The 27,411-nt window shown below is 36.2% G+C and overlaps 1 protein-coding gene and 1 non-coding gene across 4 annotated transcripts in view; one reads left to right on the top strand and one right to left on the bottom strand.

The window, feature by feature from the left end:
* ANKHD1 (ankyrin repeat and KH domain containing 1) overlaps window positions 1-27,411 on the bottom strand; it is a 134,280-nt gene that overhangs the window by 9,716 nt on the left and 97,153 nt on the right. For all 3 annotated transcript variants that reach the window (XM_047085698.1, XM_047085711.1, XM_047085705.1), the window contains 15 exons: window positions 25,516-26,274; window positions 19,690-19,835; window positions 19,428-19,539; window positions 17,847-17,992; window positions 17,187-17,329; window positions 16,191-16,404; window positions 14,230-14,405; window positions 13,852-14,014; window positions 11,572-11,667; window positions 10,984-11,100; window positions 7,131-7,305; window positions 5,052-5,508; window positions 4,430-4,576; window positions 2,038-2,187; window positions 264-1,876 (listed from right to left, as the gene is read on the bottom strand). In XM_047085698.1, coding sequence (XP_046941654.1) covers window positions 264-1,876; window positions 2,038-2,187; window positions 4,430-4,576; window positions 5,052-5,508; window positions 7,131-7,305; window positions 10,984-11,100; window positions 11,572-11,667; window positions 13,852-14,014; window positions 14,230-14,405; window positions 16,191-16,404; window positions 17,187-17,329; window positions 17,847-17,992; window positions 19,428-19,539; window positions 19,690-19,835; window positions 25,516-26,274 — 4,614 coding nt within the window. The remainder of the gene's footprint in view (window positions 1-263; window positions 1,877-2,037; window positions 2,188-4,429; window positions 4,577-5,051; window positions 5,509-7,130; window positions 7,306-10,983; window positions 11,101-11,571; window positions 11,668-13,851; window positions 14,015-14,229; window positions 14,406-16,190; window positions 16,405-17,186; window positions 17,330-17,846; window positions 17,993-19,427; window positions 19,540-19,689; window positions 19,836-25,515; window positions 26,275-27,411) is intronic.
* Window positions 8,248-8,354, top strand: LOC124523358 (U6 spliceosomal RNA). Its single transcript, XR_006964983.1, has one exon. It is a non-coding gene; the product is annotated as a U6 spliceosomal RNA (small nuclear RNA).

Here is a 27,411-nt window from a genome sequence, read left to right as displayed (position 1 = left end):
GAGACACAGAACTGGAAGGAGGCTGCAGGCTCCATGCTATCAGCACAAAGCCCAACACAGGGCTCAAACTCACGAACTGGGAGATCACAACCCAAGCAGAAGTCGGAGGCTTAACCAAATGAGCCACCCAGGCGCCCCGACACAGTCTCATTTCTTTAAGATCATGTGATATGATGTACAAAATAAGTGCTTTATTATCTTGAAGGATTCAATTACACTTAAGAGCCCCATACTGAACTGCAGTAATAGTTATAATAACTTACCAACTGGACTAGTAGAAACTCGCTGGGAAGGTGGTCTGAAGCCAGGTGCCTTGGAGTTGTCAGGGTGCACGTTTTCCAAGTGTCCAAGTACAGAGTTACCCAGGAATGCTGACTGAACAGTGAAAGAGGCATCTGCAGCAACTCGTGAGGACAGCGGACCATCTCCCCAACCCTGGTTAGCAGGCACCTGACTGCTATCAAAAAGACTACTGAAATGATTGAAAAGTGTGGCCGGGCCGAATGTAGGTGGCAAAGATTTATTTGCTGGGTTAATGTGCATCTGAGAGCCATTCATAATGTTCATGGCTGAAGAAAGCTGCACTGCAGCCGGTGGGCCTTGAGGTGGTGTCAAAGGAACTGGATTTGTAACAAAAATAGACTGGGGATCTTGGTGTATAGTTGCATTTGGTACCACTGAGTAAAAAGAACCTCTGGGCTGCATTCGATGAGAAACTCGAGGTGCTGGTACAGCTAACTGAGGTAAGTTATTGGTGTCCTGATTATCAGCAGCAACCAATCTGGGTGATGCCAAAGTCAATGGAGCAGGTTCTGAGTTGGATGCGAAAGGCATGGACATAGGACTTAAGTCAGATCCACTGGGTGGCTGTGCCTCCTCCTGTGTGTTAGTGGAGGGAGGAGCGGGGCTACTGGATGGGTGAGTTTCTGGAGCTCCTGGGGTGTTGCTGGCAGAGCTACTGCAACTATTTGCAGTTGAAGATGGGGTGCACAGGTTGGCCATGGGCTGCTCCTGTGTGGACGCTTTCTCTTTGGGGGGTGGCATGGCAGGGAAAGACTCCATCTTTTGTGAAGAAAGCTGTGTTTGAGGAGTACTTGCAGGCAGAAAGGTGGTGGGAACCTGCCCGCTGGGGATAGGTGCAGAGGAAACAGAAGGCAGGGAACTACAAGTGCTCGTCACAGAAGAGATCACTGTTGCTGGAGGGCTCGTTTTAGGCACACAGGCAAACAACTGCTTTCTGACCGATGAAGGAGTCCGGGTATTAGTCACACACAGCTGCTGGCTGGCAGCAACTACGGAAGAGACAGTGATAGGACAACTGGCAGTAGCTAGCCCCGCAGACTCTGAGGGTAAGACAGTCCCGTTCTGGTTCGGTAGACGGCCTGAATTATTATGCTTTGGAGAGCTGTTTGTGTTGCCAGGATTCACAGGTCTCACTGGGAATGGTCCCCAAGTGTTGGGAGAGGGTGAAAAGGTTCCTCCAAATTGGGCCATGGGTAAGCGAGGATGCCGAATCTGTTGCATAGTCTGAGCAGCCAGCAGGGCAAAATGAGGGTGGGGATAAGCCAAGGGTAGAGAAACTGGGAAAGAAGAACGTACGTTTGTTGGAACGTTCTTGTTAAGTTTATTAGTGGGCTGGAACGTAGATAATGTTGTCGCCTGTGACGTAACAAGAGCTGGAGCACCCAAAGGAAATGCGTTTTTACTGGAAGCTGATGTGGTGCCTACTCCAGATGAGAAGTTTGCATGGATGGACTTGGTGCTGGCAGGTGTTCTGATATGATTTTTAGGAATCAAGTCTTCCAGTTCCTTAGCAGGATCTTGAATAAGTGCATTGATAAGCTGAACCGCATACCTTGTTGATTCCGTACCACCCCTGGGGAGAAAACCAACAAAACATAAAAACAGGATCAAAGAGATAAAAACAGAGGTAATTTTAACCTTAAAATTCGTGATTTTGCCATGCGTAACACAAGTATGCTTCTAAAAACATTTAATTTCCATACAGAACTACTAATATACATTTTCCACAATTACCTTATTGTGATCATTCTCTCGCCATTCTTATCTTTTTGTTTATCCACATCAATATGGGCTCCAGTAACATCTTGTATTGCAGTGATGTTGCATCCTCCTCTTCCCATTATCCTGGAAACCACGGAAGCTGGAACAGACAATTTCTTTGACCTATAAAATGAAGACTTATGAGCTTATGAAACAAAACATGAGCTTATGAAAACAAACATCTTTACTTAAAAAGATGTCTCAGCTAGTATGTTCATGTAGAATAATATGTCTCAAACCTTAAAGGGGAAATTACTATAAATTTTCGTTTTAGAAACTGACTCCCTCTCATATTGAATTTAACATAGTGAAAGTAAATATTACTTTGTCATTTAAAACAAAATTATATTTTAAATAACTCATGATCTAAGCATTCCAATCTGCTGAAAACATCACACATCAACTAAACGGCAATGACCATATGGACTGACTTTTTCTAAACGAAAACAATGCATAACATACTATTAAACTTCATACCAAGTAAGAGAGACCAGCTTATCAATATCAGTAATTTATACTTAGCAATACCAAGTATAAATGCAGTTCAGGTTTGAACTACATAAAAAGCAACCCACAAGTGGAGCCTGGGACTTGACTTCCACTTACATGTGAGCTGAGCAGAGCCGAGAGATGACCAGAGGCTGATCTTGGGATCTAATAAGATGGCCTGGCCTGGCTGTCCCTAAGGACTATCAAAGAAACCCAGTGTTTGCTGGCAGAAGCACTTTTTAAGTAAAGCAGAACCAGATGAAAGCGACACCTATTTTCAAGTGCTCAGTGCTGGACCCCAGGATTCCCCTTTTCAAGGAGGGACCTTCAAACTTGAATTATTCCATCTAGAAGAGTATCAGAGGCAGCCCTTAAAATACTCTTCATGCTCAAAATTTATTATCTTAATGCTGGGAAGAATATATTTGGGTATTTTGAAAGCTAGAGCATAGACTAGGCTACATGCTGTAACATTTAAATTGATCTGATCATCAGGTATCACTTCTCCTATTTTGCCAAGACTTCTTTCTGTTTGCATTTAATGGACACAAACTTCAAAAGCAATACAGAATAAAAGCCCAGACATTTCAGTCCTTTGGTGACTTGATATGATTTGATATACATTAGCATTTCTGTATCTTGTCCTGATTCCCTGTTGTAAAGTATGAACAGAAGCTAAAAGTATCATCTGGATTGTATAAAACATTTGAAAGCTGTGGCCTGTCTGCTTTTATTCATTTCTCCCATCCTAGCTTAAATATAAACACTGTGACTGAAGGTGCAGTAAAACCTTGGATTGTGAGTAACTTGTTCTGCAAGTGTTCTACAAGATGAGCAAACCTTTCTTTCTTTCTTTCTTTCTTTCTTTCTTTCTTTCTTTCTTTCTTTCTTTCTTTTTTAATGTTTATTTATTTTCAAGAGAGACAGAGACAGAATGCAAGTGAGAGTGGGTTAGGGGCAGAGAGAGAGGGAGACACAGAATCTGAAGCAGGCTCCAGGCTCTGAGCTGTGAGCACAGAGCCCGATGGGGGGCTCAAACTCATGAGCTGTGAGATCATGACCTGAGCTGAAGTCAGACGCTCAACCAACTGAGCCATCCAGGTGCCCCTAGATGAGCGAAGATTTCTAATAAATTTTAACTTGATAAACAAGCCATGTCCTGCAATATGAGTAGTATGTGATACCAAATATCATATGATCACAACTGAGCCAATGGTTCTTGAAATTCGCTTTGATATACACAGGCTTTAGATGACAAGCATGTTTCTGGGATGAATTATGCTCTCAAACCAAGGTTTTACTGTACTTTTCTTTCTTCTTTCCTTTTCTTTCTTTCTTTTTTGAGGGTGAAGGTAGTTTTATTTTAATTTTATGGGCTCTTTTCCCCCCTTATTGGGATAGCAACTGCACTAGTTAATAGCAGCTAGCCAGTTCTTTAGGATATGTGGTTCTCTAGTGAAGTCTAACTTTATTTAAACACTGTATACAGATAAATTTGATTGTTTGAACCAAAATGGGATCATTAAACAAACCTTGTAGTCCTCACTAATAACATTGTGATTTTCCTGTCAAACGTAGAATCTTCCCTGTAAGAAGCTTGTGACCATTTTGTATGGTATATCTGGAAACATCTATAGATGTTATGTTTTAATAAAACATTTTTTGTTATTGTAAAGCCAACATTTTTTTGTGTCATATAAAATATATATGCAAAATTTACATATGGCTTCTCATTTTACTTTAGCCTACTCTGGATTTAGTGTGGCACAAATAATAACCACATTCAAATGATTCACTAATTAACTGGGTAACTACCTCATTAGATGGAACTTACATGGTCTATGAAAGTTAAAAAGATAAGACTAATTCTACTTACCTTCGTACAACTTCTTTCCACCCTTCTTCTCTTTTCTGTCCCCTTTTGGGGCTAGTCAGATTCAGCTTTATGTTAGGAGAACTTAATGGCAATGGCACTGACTTATAGCTTGTCGATAAGGAATTAGTATTTGTTTCACTTTCAAGTCTGAGAAGAAAGAATTATCAAGTCCAATAAAACACATTTTAAGATAGAAACTCAAGAGACCATTTATACACAAAGTTACATTGAAATATTTGAATTAAAATTTGGCACATCAAATTATCAACAATTCGGAAAGGCAGAAATAGGACAAAGAGTTCATCATCTACTTTAGTATTTAAATGGACTCAGAAGCTCAAAGTTGGACTACAATCAATAAAAATGACACAGTTAAAATAAAATCAAGGTATGCTAACTTTTTCAGCTTCAAAATTGAATCATAAACATCTCTAAAAATCTCACTTCATAACGTGCACATGATTAGGATATTAGTGAATTTCAGGTTTGAATACTGCAGTCAGGCAATGTGGTAGCCTTACGTTGTGTAACGTAATTTGTGCTAAAAAATGTACTTTAAATTCTTGCGCCAGGCACGAGAAAGGAAAGGTGGATGGAGAGTGAACAAATCAGAAAAATTTACCGTGTTTGAGTTTTGGAAGTGGCATTACTTGTCTTTTCTTCTTGGGAATGGAGAAGAAGTGACGGGTATCTCCTATCACTGGAGGAATTCACATCCATGGTGAAATTGAACTCTTGGCTTTTACCGCCGCTGCTACTCTCACTGTTGCAGTCTGTGCTGTCCAAGTTGTCGGAGTCACTATTCCCACCTGTACCACCACCTCTGGGTTCTCCGTTTATTTTATTTTTATCAGCTTTCTGCTGTGCCAAGGGTATGTGTTGTTCTGGTAATATTAAATGTGCAGTGGGAGGGGTCTCCTTCGTTTTGTTCTTCTTATTTTTCCGATTGGTGCTGGGGGTCGTCACCACATTGGCCCTTTTTTTCCCAAACACGTTTGTAAATGTTGCAGATGTTGCAGAGATTCCAATGGTGGTGGTGGTGGTTGCACTAGGAGGGTCTATGGGAACTTCTTGCTCCACTGAAATTAGCAAAAGGATAAAAATCACACTGAGAGCACAGAACTCAGAACAAGTTGTGACAAGATATACATAATAATTCAGAGTATTCACTAGTAAATAAAGAAATCTTTATTGTTGTTAGAACAAAAATACTATATCATATTTCGATGTGTAACTTGGTATAAAACATTCACACTATAACATTCTTTTTTTTTTTAAGTTTTTATTTATTTATTTAAGTAATCTCTACACACAACGTGGGGCTCGAACTGATAGCCCAGAGATCAAGAGTTGCATGCTCTTCCGACTGAGTGAGCCAGGTGCCTCTTATACCATAACATTCTTTTTTTTTTAAATATGAAATTTATTGTCAAATTGGTTTCCATACAACACCCAGTGCTCATCCCAACAGGTGCCCTCCTCAATGCCCATCACCCACCCTCCCTGCCCTCCCACCCCCCCATCAACCCTCAGTTTGTTCTCAGTTTTTAAGAGTCTCTTATGTTTTGGCCCCCTCCTTCTCTAACCTCTTTGTTTTTTTCCTTCCCCTCCCCCATGTGTTCCTGTTAAGTTTCTCAGGATCCACATAAGAGTGAACACATATGGTATCTGTCTTTCTCTGTAGGACTTATTTCACTTAGCATAACGCTCTCCAGTTCCATCCATGTACCATAACATTCTTAGGATCTGAGGTGTTAGTCTCATGAGTTAACCAAAACTCACAATACAGTTTGAATTCAGGGAAATTTTTAGTCTGACTACTGTAGATAATGCTGCTGTAAACACTGGGGTGCATGGATCTCTTTGAATTAAGTAGCTAGAGAGTATTATGCTAAGTCACGGAAACATGAATACCATATGATTTCACTTATATGTGGAGTTTAAGAAACAAAACAAATGAGCATAGGGAAAAAAAGAGAGGCAAACCGAGAAACAGACTCTTGAGAACAAACTGATGGTTACCAGAGGGGAGGTCGATGAGGGGAGGTGGTGGGGGGATGTGTTAAATGGGTGATGGGGATTAAAAAGTGCACTTGTTGTGATGAGCCCCAGGTAATGTGTGGACGTGTTCAATCACTAAATTGTATATCTGGAACTAATATTACACTGTATATTAACAAACGGGAATTTAATTAAAAATTTTAAATTCAGGGAAATTTTCACATAGTATTTTAGAATTAGAATTCAAATAGAGAACAATTATTTGCCTATTACAAACAGTACTAGAATGTACAAAAAACAACTCTGAGAATAATGAACCTGTATAGCTTTGGGCCCAAGTCTTAGCTCAAAATTTATTGAGGAACTGGATCTCTCCCCAGTTTCCAAATGGAGGAGGAAAGGGTAGGGAAGAACCTGAACAGAAGCTGGCAAATCTCTTTACTGTATTACATGTAGGACATACATGATGTTTTACAAAGGGACTTAAATTACAACTGAAACTTCAAATTACATGCTTGCCTTTACCCTTTCTGTGTCTATCACTTTACAATGTAAATTATTTAGAAATATTTACTATGAAAGCCAGTTGTCAATTCCAGATTAAAATAATGAATATCTAACTAGAATTAATTAGAGTAAAAAGTAATCAAAATGAAGTTGAACAGAATTTTATCATTAATTTGAAAAAGTCGTTTCTTACCATCTTCATCATTCTCCTCTTCATCTTCATCCTCTGGTAGTTCTGAATTCTCCTTAGGTTTGTTTTCCTCATCTTCTTCCTGTTTCCTTTTCTGCTCCTCTTTTTTCTTTTTTCTCTTTTCTTTCCTTTTTTCTCTTTTAGCTGCAAGAGCCTGCTTTCTGCTCTCCTCTCTTGACTGAAAATTAAGTGCAGGTGTATCATTTCACCAATAATACAATTATTTAAAATAAGGAATGGGTGGGGAACCTGGGTGGCTCCAACTCTTGATTTCAGCTCAGGTCATGATCTCATAGTTTGTGGTTTGAGCCCCTGTGTCTGGGCTCATGCTGAAAGCACAGGGCCTGCTTGGGATTCTCTGTCTCCCCCTCTCTCTGCCCCTCCCTGGTTCATGCTCTTTCTCTCTCTCTCTCTCAAAATAAAGAAATGAACAGTAAAAAAATAAAATAAAATAAAGAATGGGTATTTTTGCTTATGACACGAGGCTTCCCATGGATACCAGTGTTAAAACACATTTATAAAAGCACCAAAAGAAAAATATAGATAAGCTAGACGCCATCAAAGTTAAAAGTTTTTGTGCTTCAAAGGACCCTTCAACAGAGTAGAAATACAACCCATAAAATGGGAAAATTTTTTTTTTGCAAATCATACATCTGGTAAGGGATTTGTATCAAGAATCTTATGACACAGTAATAAAGAGTCTTATGACTCTTATGACACAGTAATAAAAAGACAAATATAACTCAATTCAAAAATACACAAAGGACCTGAACAGACATTTTCCTAAAGAACATATGAGTAGCCAAAGCATATGAAGACAGTTGCTCAATATCTACTAGACATCAAGGAAAAGCAAATCAAAATCACAATAAGATACCCACTCCATACCCACTAGATGGCTATACTCAAAAAGACAGATAATACCAAATAGCAGTGAGGGTATGGAGACATTAGAACCTTCAAACACTTGCTGGTAGGAACATAAAATGGTGCAGCTGCTTTGGAAAACAATCTGGCAGCTCCTCAAATAGAATTACCACATGCTCTAGCAATGCCATTCCTAGATATACATATATACCGAAGAGAAATGAAAACACATTCATACAAAAACTTGAACACTGTGCTTGCTTTGGTAGCACATACACTAAAAACCCTCTAACAATACAAAGATGAGCATGGCCCCTGTGCAAGGATAGCATGCAAACTCATGAAGTGATCCATATTTAAAAAACAGAAAGAAAGAAAGAAAGAAAGAAAGAAAGAAAGAAAGAAAGAAAGAGAAAAACTTACATACCTATGTAGTAGAAACAACCTGAATATCCATCACCTAATGAATGGATGTATGGGTGTGTATGTGTGCACGTGTGTGTGAGAGAGAGAGAGACAGAAAGGGAGAGAGTGGGAGGGAAAGAGAGAGAGTGTGCTAGAGAGAGACAGAGAGATGGGATATTATTTAGGAATAAAAAGAAATTAAGTATTGATATATGTGACAACATGGTTGAACCTTGAAAACATTATGAAGTGAAAGAAGCCAGTCTCAGAGGAACATATACTGCATGATTTCATTTATGTGTAATGTCCAGAATAGGCAAATCCATAAAGACAAAAAGCAGATTAGTGGTTACCTAGGATGGAGAGATTGAATAAAGTGAGTGACACTTAAAGGGTGTAGGGTTTCTTTCCAGGACAGTAAAAATATTCTAAAATTGGCTGTGGTGAAGAATGCACAACTCTGAATATGCTAAAAGCCACTGAATTGTATACTTTATTTATTTTAAAATATTTTTTCTATTTTAGTTTTTGAAGTAATCCTTGCACCCAACATGGGGCTTGAATTTACGACCTCAAGATCTAGAGTTGTATGCCTACTGACTGAGCTAGCCAGGCACACTTCAATCGTACACTTTGTTTATTTATTTACTTATTTATTTATATATTAATGTTTATTTATTTGCTTTGGAGAGACAGAGAGAGAGAGAGAGAGAGAGAGAGGAAAAGAGAGAGAGAGCAGAGGAGGCGCAGGAAAGGAGGGACACAGAGAATCCCAAGCAGGCTCTGCGCTGTCAGCACAGAGCCGGATGCGGGGCTCAAACTCACGAGCTGTGAGATCATGACCTGAGCCGAAAACTGAGTTGGGACACTTAACTGATTGAGCCACCCAGGCACCCCTCAATTGTATATTTTAAATGGGTGAATTGTATGATAGATGAATTGAATGTACATGTATGCAGTATCTGTTTATTTGACTAAAATTCAGCTATCATGATCTTTATAAAATTCTAAAACATTTCACTTTAAAAATATTAACCAGAATCTATTGTAAAAATTATTTTTCTACCTTATAGAATTTTTTAAGCCACATACAGAATTCTGATCACTTTTAGATTTTGCTGTGATTAGTACTATAAAATGTCATTTTTTTCGGAAAGGAAAACATGGTAGTAAGTTGCCTAGCATCATGATGAGAGTTTGAAACATATCAAGTTATTCGTTCTTCTATGGTAATCAGGTAAAGCATTTTCCTCAAAACTATAATTTATCATTTTGAGGCATAAATTGATTACTCTTTGATTTACCTAAATGAGAGGTTGGCAAACTATGGCCTGAATACCAAATCCAGTCTGCTATGTTTGATGGCCTAAAATCTAAGACTGACTTTGATATTTTAAACGGTTGAAAGAAATAAAAAGACTATTTCGTGACACTTGAAAATTATACAAAATTCAAATTCCAGTGTTCATAAATAAAGTTCTATTGGAACAAAGCCATGCTTGTTCATTTACCTATTGCCTATTGCCTATGGCTGCTTTTGTGCTCTGATGGCAGAGATGAGGACGTATGACAGACACCATATGGCCTGCAAAACCTAAAATATTTACTATTCGACATTTTATAGAAAAAGTTTGCCAATCCCCTACGTAAATGAGAAACGAGTGAAAGAAGACATTGCACATTTAGCTAAATACGGAATTTTATCACTCTGTTGGCATAAGAACAAACTGGCTACCTATTTAGGGAACTGCTGACCATATCCCTGAGAAGTTACACAAAAATCAAAATTATAGACATGAAAAATATCTTAGTAATCATCTAACTATGAACTTCACTTTATTTTAAAATGAATATAACTTTTTTTCCCTTCTGATCTTACCTGTAATCAACTTTATCATGGAGGTGCTAAATTTTAATTTTCTAATGATAAGACTTTAAGGTTTACACGTTTCCCCCTATTATCAGCAATGAATGTCCTTGTAAGTTCACATCTTCGAGCATTTGTCTAATTATTTACCTGAGGCTAAATTTCTGCAAGTGGAATAGCTGAATAAGGGTAACCACCCTTTTATTTGTGAAAGCATTTCCATTAATAGTCATAGCAATTTATACCATACAACAAAAATCATTCGCTAGAGTGCTAATCTATCCACACCTTTGCCATCAGTAGCTATTACCAAATCTTTTAAGTTTTTTTTAAGGTGTATTCATTTTTCAGAGACAGACAGAGGCAAAGCGTGAGTGGGGGGGGGGGGGCGGGCAGAGAGAGAGGGAGACACAGAATCTGAAACAGGCTCCAGGCTCGAGCTGTCAGCATAGAGCCCGACGCGGGGCTCGAACTCACAAACCACGAGATCATGACCTGAGCTGAAGTCAGACGCTTAACTGACTGAGCCACCCAGGCGTCCCTCAACAATTTCTTTTTTTTTTTTTCTTTTTAAAAATTTACATCCAAATTAGTTAGCATATAGTGCAACAATGATTTCAGGAGTAGATTCCTTAGTGCTCCTCACACATTTAGCCCATCCTCCCTCCCACACCCCCTCAACAATTTCTAATAAGAAAAATTATTTTTCTTACTCACCTTTTCCAGATCAAGCTCTTTCAAAAGAATACTTGCATTCTTATTTGCTTCTGCAGCCTGTTGGTCTTTAGCCTTCACAATTGTCTCAACACACTGGTGACATTTTTTCAAGAGTTCCTACAGTGGAAAATGGAATAATATAAATATAGGAACATAGAAACAGGCCAAATAAAACTTAAGTTGATAAGCACACTGAAGTCCAGGGCATAAAGCCCAAACAACTGAAATTCATTGAGCCAAATATAAGCAATCCTTTGAGTGTAGTCATGTATCAATCTTTCATGAAAAAAAAAAAAAAAGCACTATTTCTTAAAGTTTGTATTCTTAGAGAACTTTCTAATCAAGGTAACAGTCTAGTTATAAATTTTAGCTGTATTCACTGTAATTATAGTCCATAACAGGAAGGAATCCTCAAAATAATTTATCAAAATTATTATATCCATTCTTCATTTGCAAATAGAGAAACTAAAGCACAGACAGATGAGGTGATCGGTGTCACAGAGGACAAAACAAAGGTTGCTAATTGCACACTTTGGCATCTAATTCCACAAAGAACACAAATGTGTTTCAATGTTCTAGTGAACCTACCTTATCTGTAATTGTTGCTATGTATCGCATGCATTCAATATCAGAAGGGAACTGATTGACTTCCTTCACCAAATACTGAACAACTTTCACATGACCCTGTGAGAAGTACAACAAAAAATGCACAGAAGAATTCCTTGAAAATTTGCTCATATGCTTAAAAACCTAAGAGTAAAAGGTATAAAGATACTTCCAGATCATTTACTAAACTTAAAATTGAAATTATGAAAATAAAAACAACATGCCCAGGTATTTCTCCTAAATTTAACTTAGCATTTCCCATTGAAAATAGAAAAACTTTTGTAGAAAACAAGTGTTTCCTAGAATAAATGTATTAATAAAAATTGGCAGTGTGAAATGAACCTTTATTTAAAAAGGAAATAGGTCCTAAAACAGAGAGATGTTCTACCTTGCAAAATATTATTTTGGGTCCATCTTAGTTAAACAAGGTAGATTCTCACAATTATCTGAGACCCATGACTTGAATCTAGGGAAAATGTTTTCTAAATGCTATGATCAGAGGTGAATGATCTGTAATTAATTCTAAGTATCATCTACCTCAATATAACCAAACTTGCATAGTTTTCCTTCCTACCAAGTTCTAAAATATCTTCCAGAATTAGTCTGATGGCGACAAAAATCAGAAAAGTCGTTGTCTCTAGGGCAGGAAATTCACTGAGAATGGGCATGATGGAACTTTCTAGGATTACAGAAGTATTTTATGAATTTATAGGGGTGTGGGTTACCCAGATGTATACAGTTATCAAAACTCATTAAACTATGCACCTTTGGTTTGCATATTTCACTATATGTAAATGATGCCTCAATTAAAAGGAAAGGGCAAAAACTTAAAGAATTAAGTCTAGAAAATATTTTAATATTTTTAAAAAATATAATTTATTATCAATTTGGTTTCCATACAACACCCAGTGCTCATCCCAACAAGTGCCCTCCCCAGTGCCCATTACCCACTTTCCCCTCTCCCCCACCCTTAAGATTTTTTTTAGAAGATTTTATTTTTTAAGTAATCTCTACACCAAACATGGAGTTCAAACATATAATCCTAGATTCAAGAGTCGCATGTTCCACTGACAGAGCCAGCCAGGCGCCCCTAAGATTTTTTTGTAAGGCCTAAAACTTACACCATTCTCATTCAATAGCTATTTAGTGACTGCCTAATATGTGTTGGGCACTATGCTAAACAATGTGCATAAAGAGTGATATTCATAAAGCTTGGTCTTCCTGGATCTTCCAGTCTAACTGATGAGATAAGCTTTAAAAAAGTAAATACATATTTGAATGAATAATTACAAATTGGTATAAGGAAAATAATAGGGTACTACAAAAAAGAGCAAGAGGACCTTTTCAGACTGAGTGCTAGGGAAGGACTCTCTAAGTAGTGACATATAAAATGGGAGCTGGGGCACCTGGGTGGCTCAGTCAGTTAAGCTTCCAACCCTTGATTTGGTGGCTCAGGTCATGATCTCACGGTTTGTGAGATTGAGCCCCTCAGTGGGCTCTGCACTGACACCACGGAGTCTGCTCAGGATTCTCTCTCTCTCTCTCTCTGCCCTTCCCCCATTTGCACTCATGCACGTGTACTCTCTCTCTCTCAAAATAAATGAATTAGCTGTAAAAAATAAGATAAATAAAATAAAATAAAATAAAATAAAATAAAATAGGAGCTAAAAGATGAGCAGAAGTGAGCCAGTGAAGAGCAAGGGAGAGAAAACACATAGCAAAGGCCCTCTGGCAGTTAAAAATATAGTGCATTCTAGGCCAGCAGCTAAAGTGTAGTGAGCAAAGGTGAAGGGTAGCATAAATGACTGGTATGGGGATGTGGGCATGAACCACATCCTGCAGGGCTTTGTAAGCCATGGTAAGTGGTTTATACTTTATCATAATTGTAGTGGGAAAGCTTTTAAAAATATAGCAGACAAGCAAGCTTTAACATACATACGAGACACAGTAAGTTTTTATGAAAGAGACCATTCCTTTTTGTTCCTTTTTAGGTAGAGAAGACATTCACCCACATACTTAAATCTCGTGTTTTGCGTACAACACGACAAAACTAGTCAAGATGCCAAGTGCTTTACAAAGTTGCTTATGGTGAGCTACCATGTAGCTCTTAGATTTGGCCACAAAGAGAGTGGAAAGATAGCAGTGATTTATGTATGGAAATGCAGTCTATTCTCCAAGAGCAATTCATTTTTCTCACATGGTTTCAACTTAGAATTAGTTAAAAATGATTGCATTTAGCTTTCTTCCCCCACATTAAATTACCTTGCGAAACGCTGACATAAGAGGTGTGATCTTCCGGTTATCTGCTGCATCCACATCGGCACCTGCTTGCACTAGCAATTGCACCACATCAAAGTGACCACCATTGGAGGCCAGCCAAAGTGGTGTGTTTCCCTTCTTGTTTCGAACATCAATATGGGCTCCCCTATAAAGTCAAAGAATGTTAGTATAGTTTGTATCCTATGAGAAGAGGGTGACTTTCTATTTCCTCTATTTGTCTTTTATCTTCTATAAAATAGCATACAAATAATCCATTCTTTAAAATGCCAATAAAGTAAAAACAATCTGATTAATTGTAAAGGTGCTGAAAAGTAAAAAGGATCACAAAAACTTCTATACGTAAATATAAAATTTACCCACCTATTAATCAGGAGCTCACAAAATTTGTAGTGACCTTTGTCTGCTGCTATTGTGAGAGCAGTATCTCTTGAGGAAGGCACAGGGGGGGCATTGACATCTGCTCCTTTATCAAGGAGAACTCTTCCAACCTCTGCATATCCTCCAGAAGCAGCTTCCATCAAGGGGGTAAGACCAGTCTGTTTAAACCAAAAATTTATGCAAGCAAATGAATTGAATTATCTTAACAGACTAAAACAACTGACTTATAAGTGGATTCTATTTCTGATTTTCTCTCATAAAAGAACTAAGCAGTATTCAGCCTTCAATTTCACTAAACAAGTGAAAATTGTTGAATTGAGTTAGACATGCTGGAATGAACTCACTCATCCCAACTCATAAAAAAACAATTTCGCAACTTCTATACTGTTACAAATTTATACATGAGACAGTAACTTCTCTGCACAATGAATACAGATAATGAAAAATGAATAAAAAGAAAATTAAATAAGGCACATCACTGTTCAATGGGAAAATTCTGTTTAATGTTTTTTTTAATTTTTTTTATTTTTGAGAAAGACAGAATGTGAGTGGGGGAGGGGCAGAGAGAGGGGGAGACACAGAATTTGAACCAGGCTCCAGACTCTGAGCTGTCAGCACAGGGCCTGACGCAGGGTTCTAACTCATGAAATGTGAGATCATGACCTGAGCCAAAGTCGGACACTTAACTGTCTGAGCCACCCAGGCACCCTGGGAAAATTTTGTTTAAAATATCTAACTGAGAATGTTAGTTTGCTAAATAACTCTGGATAAATTCCTTTAATCCTATTCAAACTTGGGAAAAGTAGATTAAAATAGCACTTCTTAAATTTTATGCATAGGTGTCTTTTGCTCATTAGTTTTCAAAATATTTGCCAACAGACATTTCCTACTGGTATCATTTCCAAAGTAATATGGGTTTCTCTAGGACATCTAATAGATAATTGGGCCACACTAAATACGCATAATACAAAAAGATAAACTGGATAGCAGGAAAGGCTCATTTTTCTTTGTGCTATGAAAAATTTAAGGAAAACTACACTCCCTAATTTCATAGATTAAAAAAATGTAAATGTTGCATTAAATTTTAAGAAACATAACTAATGCAGTTCAGAGAGAAAATATGAGAATTTCATTCAGATCTTTCAAATATGAAATGACTAAAAATTTGGCCATTCATTGTGTGATTATAATGAATTCTATATAAGCTACGCTTTTCTAGGGTTGTAAGTTCCTAATAATTCCAAGCATAACAATTAAAAACGCCAAGATACTAACTCCTTTCTAAATGCCAAACACTCATGAAATTGTCAGAATCTGTCACGATCAGATTAGATTTTAGCTGTCTTAATTTTATAATCCACGCAGTTCTTTAAAAATCTACATTAAAGGACTCTATATGGGACACCTGGCTGGCTTAGTTGATAGAAAATACAACTCTTGATCTCAGGGTCGTGGGTTCAAGCCTAATGTTGGGAGTAGAACTTACCTAAGAAATTAAAAAAAAAGAACTCTACAAAATAATCTTAACACAAAATCTTATTACAGTCAAAAGTGCAAACTGGAAGATTCATAGAGAGCTACTCAAGGTTGAGGTTGGAAAATGTGCCGATTCTACTTTCTTCATTGTTCTCAAAAAAAGTCACAAATGAGGATATTGTGTCACTGACCACTGTATATAGCACAGTTCCCTGGTCCTGCCTTGGGTTGTCAGTTTTAACTTACAACAATTTAAAATAGCACATTCAATTTGAGTTGAAAAGCGATGTGTTTTTTTTAAGACTTTATTTTTAAGTAATCTCTACACCCAATGTGGGGCTTGAACTCAGAGTTCCAAAATCAAGAGTCCCACACTACACCAACTGAGCCAGTCCAGTGCCCCAAAATGCCACACTTTTTACACTAGAAATATACTAGAAGTAGTTGACAAGTTATAAAGTTCTTACCTTTGCCCTATGTTCAACATTGGCTTTTCGGTCCAGAAGCAAACTCACGACTTCTGCTCGGCCTTGAAAACAGGCCAAAGTAAGAGCCGTGTTCCGATTGGTCTCTATTTGGGCATTAATGTCTGAACCCATATCAAGCAGCAGTTTCACTGCAGGAACGTGTCCATTCATGGCAGCCAACATCAGGGGAGAAATACCCAGTTTACTCCCAGTCCTAAAGGGAGAAATGTGCTTAGAAAATTAGGTAATATGTTGCCTATTGCGTTTTAAAAAGCATAGAGAATATAAAAGATGAAAATGATTCAGTAAAAAGAAAGGTTTCTAACACCAGTGTAAATTTTATTTGTGTAGACTACTAATTAGGAATAGGAAAATCTAAGTATTTATTTACTTATAGATTAATATTATTTATTGTTTATTTATTTTGAGAGAGTGACAGCATGGGGGGGGGAGGGCAGAGAGAGAGAGAGAGAGGGAGAGAGAGAGAGAGAGGGAGAGAGAGAGAGTGTGTGTGAGAGAGAAGGAGAGAGAGAATCCCAAGCAGGATCCATGCTATCAGCATAGAACCCAATGCAGGGCTCAAACTCATGAACCATGAGATCATGACCTGAGCTGAGATCAAGAGTCAGATGCTTTAACTGACTGAACCACCCAGGCATCCCAGAAAATTACACAATGTAAAAGATAACCCCTATTTAGAGGTTATAAATTTCCAACTACACATAATGAAGTACTTTCCGAAATGACACCTCTCTAAAAATAGCCATGTTAGCATTTTGAAGTAAGCTGTGATTACTTATAAGCACATTACAGGAATAATTGTTGGTCTTGTAACTTTAATACAATCTTTAAAAAAAATTTTCACTTTTAGTTAAAGTATACTTGATTTTAATACTATCTTAATTAAAAGTGGAATCTGTCCAGATATACAGAGGAAGACATTTAACCCCAATGTAGTAATGTACTAATCATGAATAATAAAATGAAGATACATACCTTGAATTAATCTCCGCCCCAGCATTAAGTAGAATCTTAATGATATTAACATATCCTCCAGATGCAGCTAGACTCAATGGTGTATAATCAGACACGTTCCTGTGTTCTTTATTTGCACCTCGAGCCAGCAGCAAGTCTACCACCTACAAAGTAAAATATAAAAAAACAAGTGTTCAACTTATAATGAAGGAAGCACAGAGAAATGGAACCTGTAACTTCCTTGCCTGAATATCTGGCATTTTAATTATGCCCTAGATACTCAAGTATCAGCAACTGGAGAAATGGATTAAACTTCGTATCAGGAATTTGGAGCTTTGAAATCCCAATTATATTATAATAACAAGATATTACTCTCTCTTTTTTTGTTTTTAAAATGTTACTCTTCCTACTCGTCAATTGTTGAGTGACGAATTTGCATTTCATATGTGTTAGGGTTATGGTTCATTCAGCCCCCAATAAATGTAAGGATAAACAGAAATTTTTTTGCCTAAATGGCAAGAAACAGATTCTATGAAACGTGATTCACTACTCCCATTAAACTTAGTATATGGAACATGTCAAAACACAGGCAAGTTTTATTCATGTAGCTAAATTACTTAGCATATGCATATTTAAAATATGAGCATAATGGTTACAAAGCGAAAATTAACATTAACACACCTCCTGACGTCCACCAGAACATGCTAATGAAAGTGGAGTATCCTTAGTTCGTTCAGATTGTGCTTCTATATCGCCACCTTTATCCAAAAGGATTTCAACAACTCCAACATGCCCTGCTGTTGCTGCCAGGATCAGTGGTGTGAAACCTAAAGGAGAAATAAAAATGTCAAATTTGTGTTTTTTGCTTATTGAACCATTGTTTTCAATTTTCTATTAAAATTTTTTTTAAGTTTATTTATTTATTTGGGAGAGAGAGAGAGTGAGTAGGGGAGGGGCAGAGAGAGAGGGAAAGAGAGAAAATCCCAAGCAGGCTCCTGGCTGTTAGTGCAGAGCCCAATGCAGGGTTTGAACTCATGAACGGTGAGATCACGACATGAGCCAAAACCAAGAGTCGGACACTTAACCAACTGAGCCACCCAGGGGCCCCTCAGTTTTCTATTATTTTAATAGAATAAGGTCATTAAGGTAGATAATTATAACCATTTAACAAACTGCTCTAAGCTCTCATTTGTTAGTGACAAAAATCCCAAAATACCTGATAAAAACAAAATGCTAAGTCAAACAAAACTACTAAAGTTTATACTCATAATGAGCTCTGGATGTTATACTTTTGGATTAAGAAGAAAGGCAACCATGGGGTGCCTGGGTGGCTCAGTCGGTTGAGCGTCTGACTTCGGCTCAGGTCATGATCTCACGGTTTGTGAGTTTGAGCCCCGCGTCGGGCTCTGTGCTGACAGCTCAAAGCCGGGAGCTGCTTCAGATTCTGTGTCTCCCCCTCCCTCTGCCCCTCCCCCGCTTGTGCTCTGTCTCTCTCTCTCAAAAATAAATAAACATTAAAAAAAAAATTACAAAAAAAAAAAAAAGGCAACCACAACTTGCTGTATTTCACTCATGATATATAGTCTTAATTTAAAAAAATTTTTGAGAATAATTTGGCTCTGTAAATGAACAAATCTGGATATTCCTAATTGAAATATGCATATCCACCTTTTAAAAATTTATTTATTTTCAGAGAGAGAGAGTGCACGCACGTGCACGCGCACACACACACGTGCAAGAGCAGGAGAGGCAGAGAGAAAGAGGGAGAGAGAGACAATCCCAAGCAGGCTTCACACTGTCAGACCAGAGTCCGATGCAGGATTCGAACCCACAAACCATGAGATCATGACCTAAGCTGAAATCAAGAGTCAGACACTTAACGGACTGAGCTGCTGCCCAGGTACCCCTGCTTCTCCATCTTTTCACTGAGATAGTTTAGGAACTACTTATTGATAATAAAAAAAGTAATTGTTTTTGGGGCGCCTGGGTGGCTCAGTCAGCTAAGCGTCCAACTTTGGCTCAGGTCATGTTCTCACGGTTTGTGAGCCTGGGCCCCATATCAGGCTCGCTAATATCAGCCATGAGGCCTGCTTCAGATCTTCTTTCCCTCTCTCTCTCTCTCTGCCCCTCCCCTGCTCGCTCCCATTCTCTCTCTCAAAAATAAATATTAAAAAAATAACAATTATCTTCTAAACAGGCAGACACACACAAAAACACACACAAAAAAACTCTTAGGCTTTACTTCTGACTGACATGTCTTACCTTTTTTGTCTCTGTGCTCAATTTTAGCATCTCGTGCAATGAGTACAGACACAAGTTCTTCGTGGCCACCTGCACAAGCTAATGTCAATGCTGTGTCATGATTGCTCTCAGTCTAAAAGGAAAAAAGGTTGGTTTTTGTTTACAACGGGATTATCAATTGAAGAGCAAATAATTCTTATTTGTACAATGAATGTACAATAATTTTCTTTTCCAAAGAAAATCAGAATTTGCAAAATAAGTTTAAATAAAGCAATCTACTCACATGTGCATCAATGTCAACTGAAGGATACACAGGGGGCATAGACTGGGAAGCCACATTGCTTGGAGACTGTGAACAGGGTTCAGGTGTAAGACATTCTGTGGTCTGAGAGGAACTGTTTGAACCAGTGGGCACTCTGCTACTCACAGCTGAAAAACAATATTCACATTGCTGAATGCTACTTGAAAGAATGAAGTCATTTGTATACAGAAAAACACAAAAAACAAAATTTTATAGCAGGAATATAATGTAGTAGTCAAATCACAAGCTTTGGAGTCAAACGGACCTATGCTTAAATCCTAGTTCCACCACTTTCTGATTTCGGGCAAGTAATTTAACCTCGGAGAGTCTCAATTTTCCTCATATGTAAAATGAGGATGATAATAATAGTACCTGCCTTGAAATATTGTTGGAAACACCACTTGAGATGATGCAGGTAAAGTACTTATTAGCATGGTGCCCATTATTTAGTGAATATACAACAAATGATAGCCTTTTATGCTGTCAATAGGGAAAAAGTAGTTTCCAATAAATAATAAATTTTGTATCTTAGTTTGTAAAAGGTAATTAGATAAAAACATCCTAAAGACAATACAAAAAAAGGGGGGGGAGAGAATACATTAAAATATTTCTCACATAAATAGCAGAGAATATGTTTTAAAATTCAATATTTACTTTGAAAATTTGCTAAAATGCATCAATGTCTGAAAATAAAACTATTCTTAAAATGAACATTGGAACTTTTATTAGAGATATCAGTCTGGTGTTTGAAAACTGAGTTAACTTACATTCTATCTTTATGTCTCTGCATATTGCTTATGTTTCTTAAGAGACAGTGTTAACCCCACAGAGGGAGAAATGGGACCTATTCAGAGGGATGTTATGAGTTGTCTGCTAGGTAAGGAACAAAAAACATTTAAAACACACAGTGTTTGGCCCATGTTAAGTGCTCAATAAATGTAAGTATCAGATATTTTATAGGACTTTCAGTACTATTGTTCACTGTATTGAAAAATATAAACATTACTACTCACTTAAGAAAATACTCAGAAAAAAACATAACCATTAATAATATGAAAAAAAAAAAAACAAAACAAAACAAAGCTTCAGTGATAACAATAACCTTCTCTTACCTAGACCAAGAATCAAAAACACAGGTCTCAACAGAAAATGTAATCATTTCACATGCTGGAGAATGTTTACTCTCTAGAATGTTGATATGACTGGATCCTAATCAAGGATACCATTCACAACAAAAAATGACTAAGTTTAGTATACTACTTCTTAAATAACTTGCAAACTTAAGATGTTCAGATATATTTCTACAAGAGCTGTCCCGCTCTTCTCCCCACCAATATATATAAAATTGTCTTGGCCATATGAATTTCTATAGCTTCTATCATGGTTACGAACAGGAATAATTATTATGTATTTTTGTTTCACATATAAGAATGTGCACAATGGAAACAAAGTTTAATAAAAAAATTTTTTGTCATCAATGAATTAAAAGCAGATAGTATTTTGCTATACCTCCTCAAGACAGCAGATACGTTTGGAAAACAGCTCTAGAAAATAAGACACTAAAGAGTAATATGTAGCTTCTCTGTAATAATAAGCTTTTAACAGTAGTCTCATAATTATCCACATATACCTTACTAACATAACTACTTTTTTTATCATTATTAATGTTGTCTATCCATGTTATCTCCTTTTGTTATTATGAAAAACAGATACTTAAATTTTTTAAATAACTGATTAGAGCACTATGTCAGATGTGATACAAAAAAGACTTCTTCACAGAGATGGTTTTTAAAAAATACTTTTGTGCATTTAACAGCTCTATTACCAAAAATGTGTTGTTATATCAACTATCATACATTTTTGTACAATATTATCCTAGAAACATTTTTTCCTCTTTGCAATAATGACAATCAGAAACATTCCACAAAAGTGACTTTAATAGGATTAATTACATATGAAAAGTAATGAAGACTAGAAAGTAGCAAGATTTAAAAAGGTACATGTGGAATAAAGGTTTTATTAACATAAAATTACACCAGGACTATTACATTTTCATAAACCCTAAAACGTTTCCTACCTCTGAATGAAATGTCTCTGAAAATGACTAATACAGATTGCTGCCACAAAAGTCACTATACAATTCAAATTAAATTTATGCACTATCCTAAAATGGGGTGATAGAAGAACTAACTGCAATATTCTACTTAATTCTTTATGAAATTTAACATGGTTTTGTAGGCAATATGGAAGATAATAATAAACTTTACTATATAAAAATCTCAGATACTACGGGTACATAAACTATGCTGTGAGAGTTTAGAAAATTAAATTACCATAATCTGTTTTATATAATAGTAACTTTAGTAAATATATACAAATAAATAAAAGCCTATAAGTAAAATATTAACATTAGAAGAAATTATTTAAAGATATTTTATTGCAAATTCTCTCAAAAATAAGAGGATTTCCTAAGTACCTTTTTATTCTTAAGATTATACTATAAGATTACTTAAAGCAATATACTTTTGAACGAGAATTTGTTTTAAGAGAACCTATTAAGGTGCCAACAATACTAACAATGTGCTAGCCACAAAACTATATAAAACTTACATATATATAAAGTCTTTATATAAAAATAAGGGAAACTGTTCATTTTTTTAGAAGTCCAAGGGAATAACAAATATCTTTAAGATAAATCCAGAACTTCAAGATGAATCAGATGCATGCATATTACACTTAAGGTTTTTAAACATGGCTGAACTGAGTTTAAATCTTGGCACCTAGTAGTAACTTAATATCCATATGTCTTAGTTTTTCAACAGAAAAACAGACGTGGGAAAAGGACCTATTTTATAAGATTATTATAAATAGCCATGAGATAATGTATATAAAGCATTGAGCACAGACCTTAGTACATGGTAAGTGCTCAATAAATGTGAATAAATTGATATTACTTGATTTTTAATTGATCTTTATATATTAATGATAAAATTTTTACTAGATGTTTCTAGAAATGCTCAATTGTCAAAGCTATTTTGAATTTTAGATTTCTAAATCTTAGTTCTATACATTTGAACTGAGAATCACTTGTCATTATGATAACTTCTAAAAGCCCAACACTTATTTTTACAAGGAAAGGACCTGAAGAACCATGCTCCCAATCAAGAGTTTACATACATTCTGTCTGGGACTATATCAAGTATGACACATATAAGACTATACACTAAAATACTAAGTGAATCAAGTCACCGTCTTACTAAATTACTTATCTAACCAACTCATTTACATGAAAATATTTTGCCATACAAGCAATAAAGAAAAAAATACTCCTATATTTAAAGAGCAAAATTTATTGCTATTATTTAATGGATATTCTCTAAAGTAAAACTGTAAGATATACAGTATTCTCTCCTTTATTAAATACAAGGGATGAGAACTAGATTTAATTTGGGTAAAATTAATTACATCTTTGGCCTGATCTATAATTATTATTAATATATTAATATAGCATGCAATCGTAGAATTAGGTATTCACCTAATCCACCCTTGTCTGATTTCTTTCACCTTCAATAAAGAAAATTAAAAGATACCGGGACTTAATAACATTTTTTAACTTTAAGTGAGAAAGTTTGTCATACTGAAAAAGGAAATTTAATTGTTGCTATATATTTTAAAACAGATAACCTTCATAAAAATGGAAAATTTTTATATGAAGATAACTTTTGTATTTATTGGTTGATTTATATGTGAAAGCTTGTTAATAAAAGAATATTGTACAAAATGATAGGCCAACTATCACTAGACTAATGTCTAACAGAAATTAAATTTTCATAGTTTATATTAACATGTATAAATAAAAGGTGTTTCTAAACAAATATTTTGAACTTTATAAAAGACCATTTCAATTTAACAAATAGTTGAATGAAATAAAATTTCACCTCCCGTACAAGAACCACCCATAAATACTACCATAAAGTTAATATCTTCAAGTTCCTTTTAGAGCTGTTTCTACATTATTAAAAAAAAAAAAAAAAAAGACAGGTTCTAAGTTCCAACAAAGCTAGATTGAGCAGTAATGTGGGTTTCATAACTGCAAACTGAGTATGTAATTACAAACATTATAATGCTACTTATAGAATCCTAAGTCTTAAAAATTTTATTCCCATATGATTGGTTTCATTATTATTCATATTTGTACTTGACACTCAAATATCTGCTTATATTATATTAGAAATTAGAACTATAAATGAACTCTTAAGAGTTTATTCATAATTTATAACAACTCTCAATGCTAATGACATAAAGTTCATTTGAGTTAAGCGACTGTTGGCTGCAGGTATAAAAAACCCAAATTAAAGAATAAAGAATCTAACTTCTTAAAACCTTTCCCAGCATTTTTATTCTCTTTCTAGGAAACTAAGATATTCCTCTTCTGCACAGTGATACTAATTACGTATCAGAGGAAACTCATAGGCAGTATCACAGTTCTATAACCATTACAAGTCATATACAAGCCCAATATAATTCCTGATTTAAGTAAGCTTATTCCACATTTTTAAAGATTCAGCAAAGATTAGGAAGGCTAAAAGCTCACAAAAGAAGAAAGGAAACTGGGATAGCATAATTGGGATGGGAAGAGGGGAGGAGAATATGACAAGAGGAAACAGACAACAGTAAGGAAAAAAATGTTGCAATCAAGAGACAGAGGACTGGCCTGCCTTTGAATATCACTCCAGCTACATCTTAGTTCTTGGTCTTCATCCACTGTCAACAGCCATTCTGGCTGCATTTCTGAACTGGGCTCTCATGGAGGTGATACATTCACCAGCCATCTTTAGGAAGGTAAATGATTAATTGCACTGTTTTCCCACTGCTGCAAGGACAATGAAAGGGAAAGTAAACTTGTGCACCTCATTTCAAATCTAGTTGTAATTTTCCACACAACAATAAACAGAAACATATACTTTAAAGTTATCAGGCCTTTCTTTTTCTCTTTTCCTGTGTGTATGTGTGGTGTCTTTGTCTGTGTGCTTTCATCAGGATAGTAAATATGAAAATCCCAATCTCCAAATCATCATCCAGTTGATGATAACTTCAGGGTAATTTGAATCTTCTGACCACAGATACAAGAACATGGAATGCGTAGTTTTCTCTGAACATCCCTTTTAATTACAAATATTAAAGTGATCTAATATAATTATAAATAAAGAGAAAGCCATGTAATTTAGAATTACGATTTCCACATATGAAAATCAATAGCAGGAAAATTTAACGTATAATCTTATGTGAATATCTCTAAGGTCTACAAAGAAATTCTATTTAGAGGTCTCCTACCCAAGATACAACACAGGGTATGTTTTTGCTTATTTGTTTAAAGCAGTCTCTACACCCATCATGGGGCTTAAACAACCTGGAAAGCAAGCGTTGCATGCTCTACCAACTGAGTCACCCAGGTGCCCCCACAGGGTGGTTTCTTTTTTTTTTTTTTTTTTAATTTAATTTAATTTTTTAATGATTTTTTTCCCCCACAGGGTGGTTTTGATACCAAAGTTCTAAAATAAAAGATCATGTCAATTTTATTTCTTTGCCTTTGCAAACAACGAAAAAGAAGAGGGGAAAACACACTTTTGTGCATTAGTGCTGTCTGCCTTAGTTAAATTCACTTCCAAAACACCTCTAGGAATAAGTAATTTTACAAACATAGGTCTAAAATGGAAAAGTACCAGGTTGGTGTCTTTGGAGGGTCGTGTAAAGAAGTTGAGCACACAGATTAAAGAGAAATTATTACAGATATATTTCTTAACCCACCTGCTATCAGGTCATCAAGAGTGTCGGTAAGCGTCTGGGCTGGAGTTGCAACCATTAGTCCATCTGGTTCTTGAACTAACAGCCCCTGATCATGTCCAGTAATAGCAATCTGAGGCTGTCCTATAAGCTGATGATTACCTGATACTTTCTGAAGTTCAAGAGAACTTGTCCCATTAGAACCTAAGTCACCGGAAAAGTTACACTGTGGAGATGATAAAGGCTGGACTGGGACAAAATCAATTTGTGCTGCCGATGGTGGAGACTGGTGCTCATCATCAACATCGTTATCTTTAAATAAGAGTGTGTCAACCTGAGGTAACTCTGCAAAGTGATCCTCTGGGAGACTACCATCTCTTTCCCCTTCTGGGAAGACTCCGCTATGAGAGCACTGCTGCTGTGGAGATACTGTGTCTTTCTGACCTTTGGTTTCCAAGTATTCTTTGGTAAATTGCTGCTGTGTTTTCATCTGCAACTGCCTTTCCACTTTCTGCAGTTCCTTCAGTATTTTCTTCTTCTTCTGGACTTGCTCTTCTCTGTTCTTTTTAAGTTCTTCTATCTTATCTTTGTTCAGAGGTTCACCTTGAATTAACTCCAGTGACTTAAGCTGTGCTTTTTCAATAGCACTAATTCTTTGTCCCAGTTCATTCAGCTTGCCTTCAGTCTCCTCTACTATGCACTCCAAAGGCTGGTATGGGTGAAAAGGTGGCAGTACGTCCTGATCTGCTACCTGCAGGGAACTGGACTTCTGCTTGGATGTACCTAAGCACATGAAAAATGTTTGAAAAAGTGCCATGCTAAAAAAAAAAAAAAAATCAGCTCCCCCTCCCACACACACGGACCTCCCTCCCAAAACCCTTTTAACTAAGGCTGTAAAATGAATGTTCAAAGACTCACACCGGTGGGAGGCAGATTAAAGACTAGACTCCTCTATTTCACATAGCACACGCTGGGATGTTGCCAATTCAAAAAATGGGAATTTTTTAATTAAAAAATCGAATCTTTAGGATAGGAGGATTCTGGAAATTAAAACAGGTCCGGGAGAAGGGAAATCAAAGAGGAAAAATCTCGAAATTTTGCTTAGTAGATTGGACTTTTAAAGAATGTCAAATCTAAAATAGTGTCAAAATAGCGTTGAGGATATCATCAGTATTAGCTTAACTTTTCAATTGTTTCTTCACAATATTAACTGTGCAAGTAAAGGTTACTACAGGAAACTGTAACTTATAAATCAAAGTAGTGAAAAGTATTTTTCAAGTGGCCAAAACCTTTGTCTTGTTACATTAAAATACAGCATGAAATCAGTTTTTTCAGGACCTATCCTAAAATTTTCCACTAATAAGTCTTTAGCATTTCTTTACCTGAAAACTATATTAAACTTAAGTCACAAAGGACAATTATTCTGAGTTTAAATAAACTCTTCATGTAAAAGTCTACGAGAGAAACTGAGTATTACCTAGGAGAAACCAGGCTTCTCATATAGGATTTCTCATACTGACAGTGTATGTTAAAAATGAAGTAAATGTGTGTTATTTTAAGATTTTGGATTGCACTTAAGTTACTCCCCTCATTACAAAATAATTATCAATATTAACAATCCTAACATTGGGACATAAAATGGAAAAAAATATATACAGTAACTACTCTGAGGCATACTCAAGGCTTAATCCTCCTGTTTAGGAAGAATTGGGACTATTCAGCAATAAAAAGGAACAAACTACTGATACATTCTATAAGGGGGATGAACCTTGAAAACATTACACTAAGTGAAAGGAGACAGTCACAAAAGATCACATATTATGCAATTCCATTTATATCAAATCTATAAAGAAAAAGGCAAATCTATAGAGACAGAAAGAAAAGTAGTGGTTGCTTGGGGTTATAGTAGTGAGAAGGAAG

The sequence above is a fragment of the Lynx rufus genome, unplaced genomic scaffold, assembly GCF_022079265.1.
Source record: "Lynx rufus isolate CCGP_SWC_20201006 ecotype Redwood Valley unplaced genomic scaffold, mLynRuf1.p SCAF_1, whole genome shotgun sequence".
Lineage (NCBI taxonomy): Eukaryota > Metazoa > Chordata > Mammalia > Carnivora > Felidae > Lynx > Lynx rufus.
Note: the sequence above shows the minus strand (reverse complement) of the source record. Positions and strands in the feature narration are given on the sequence as shown.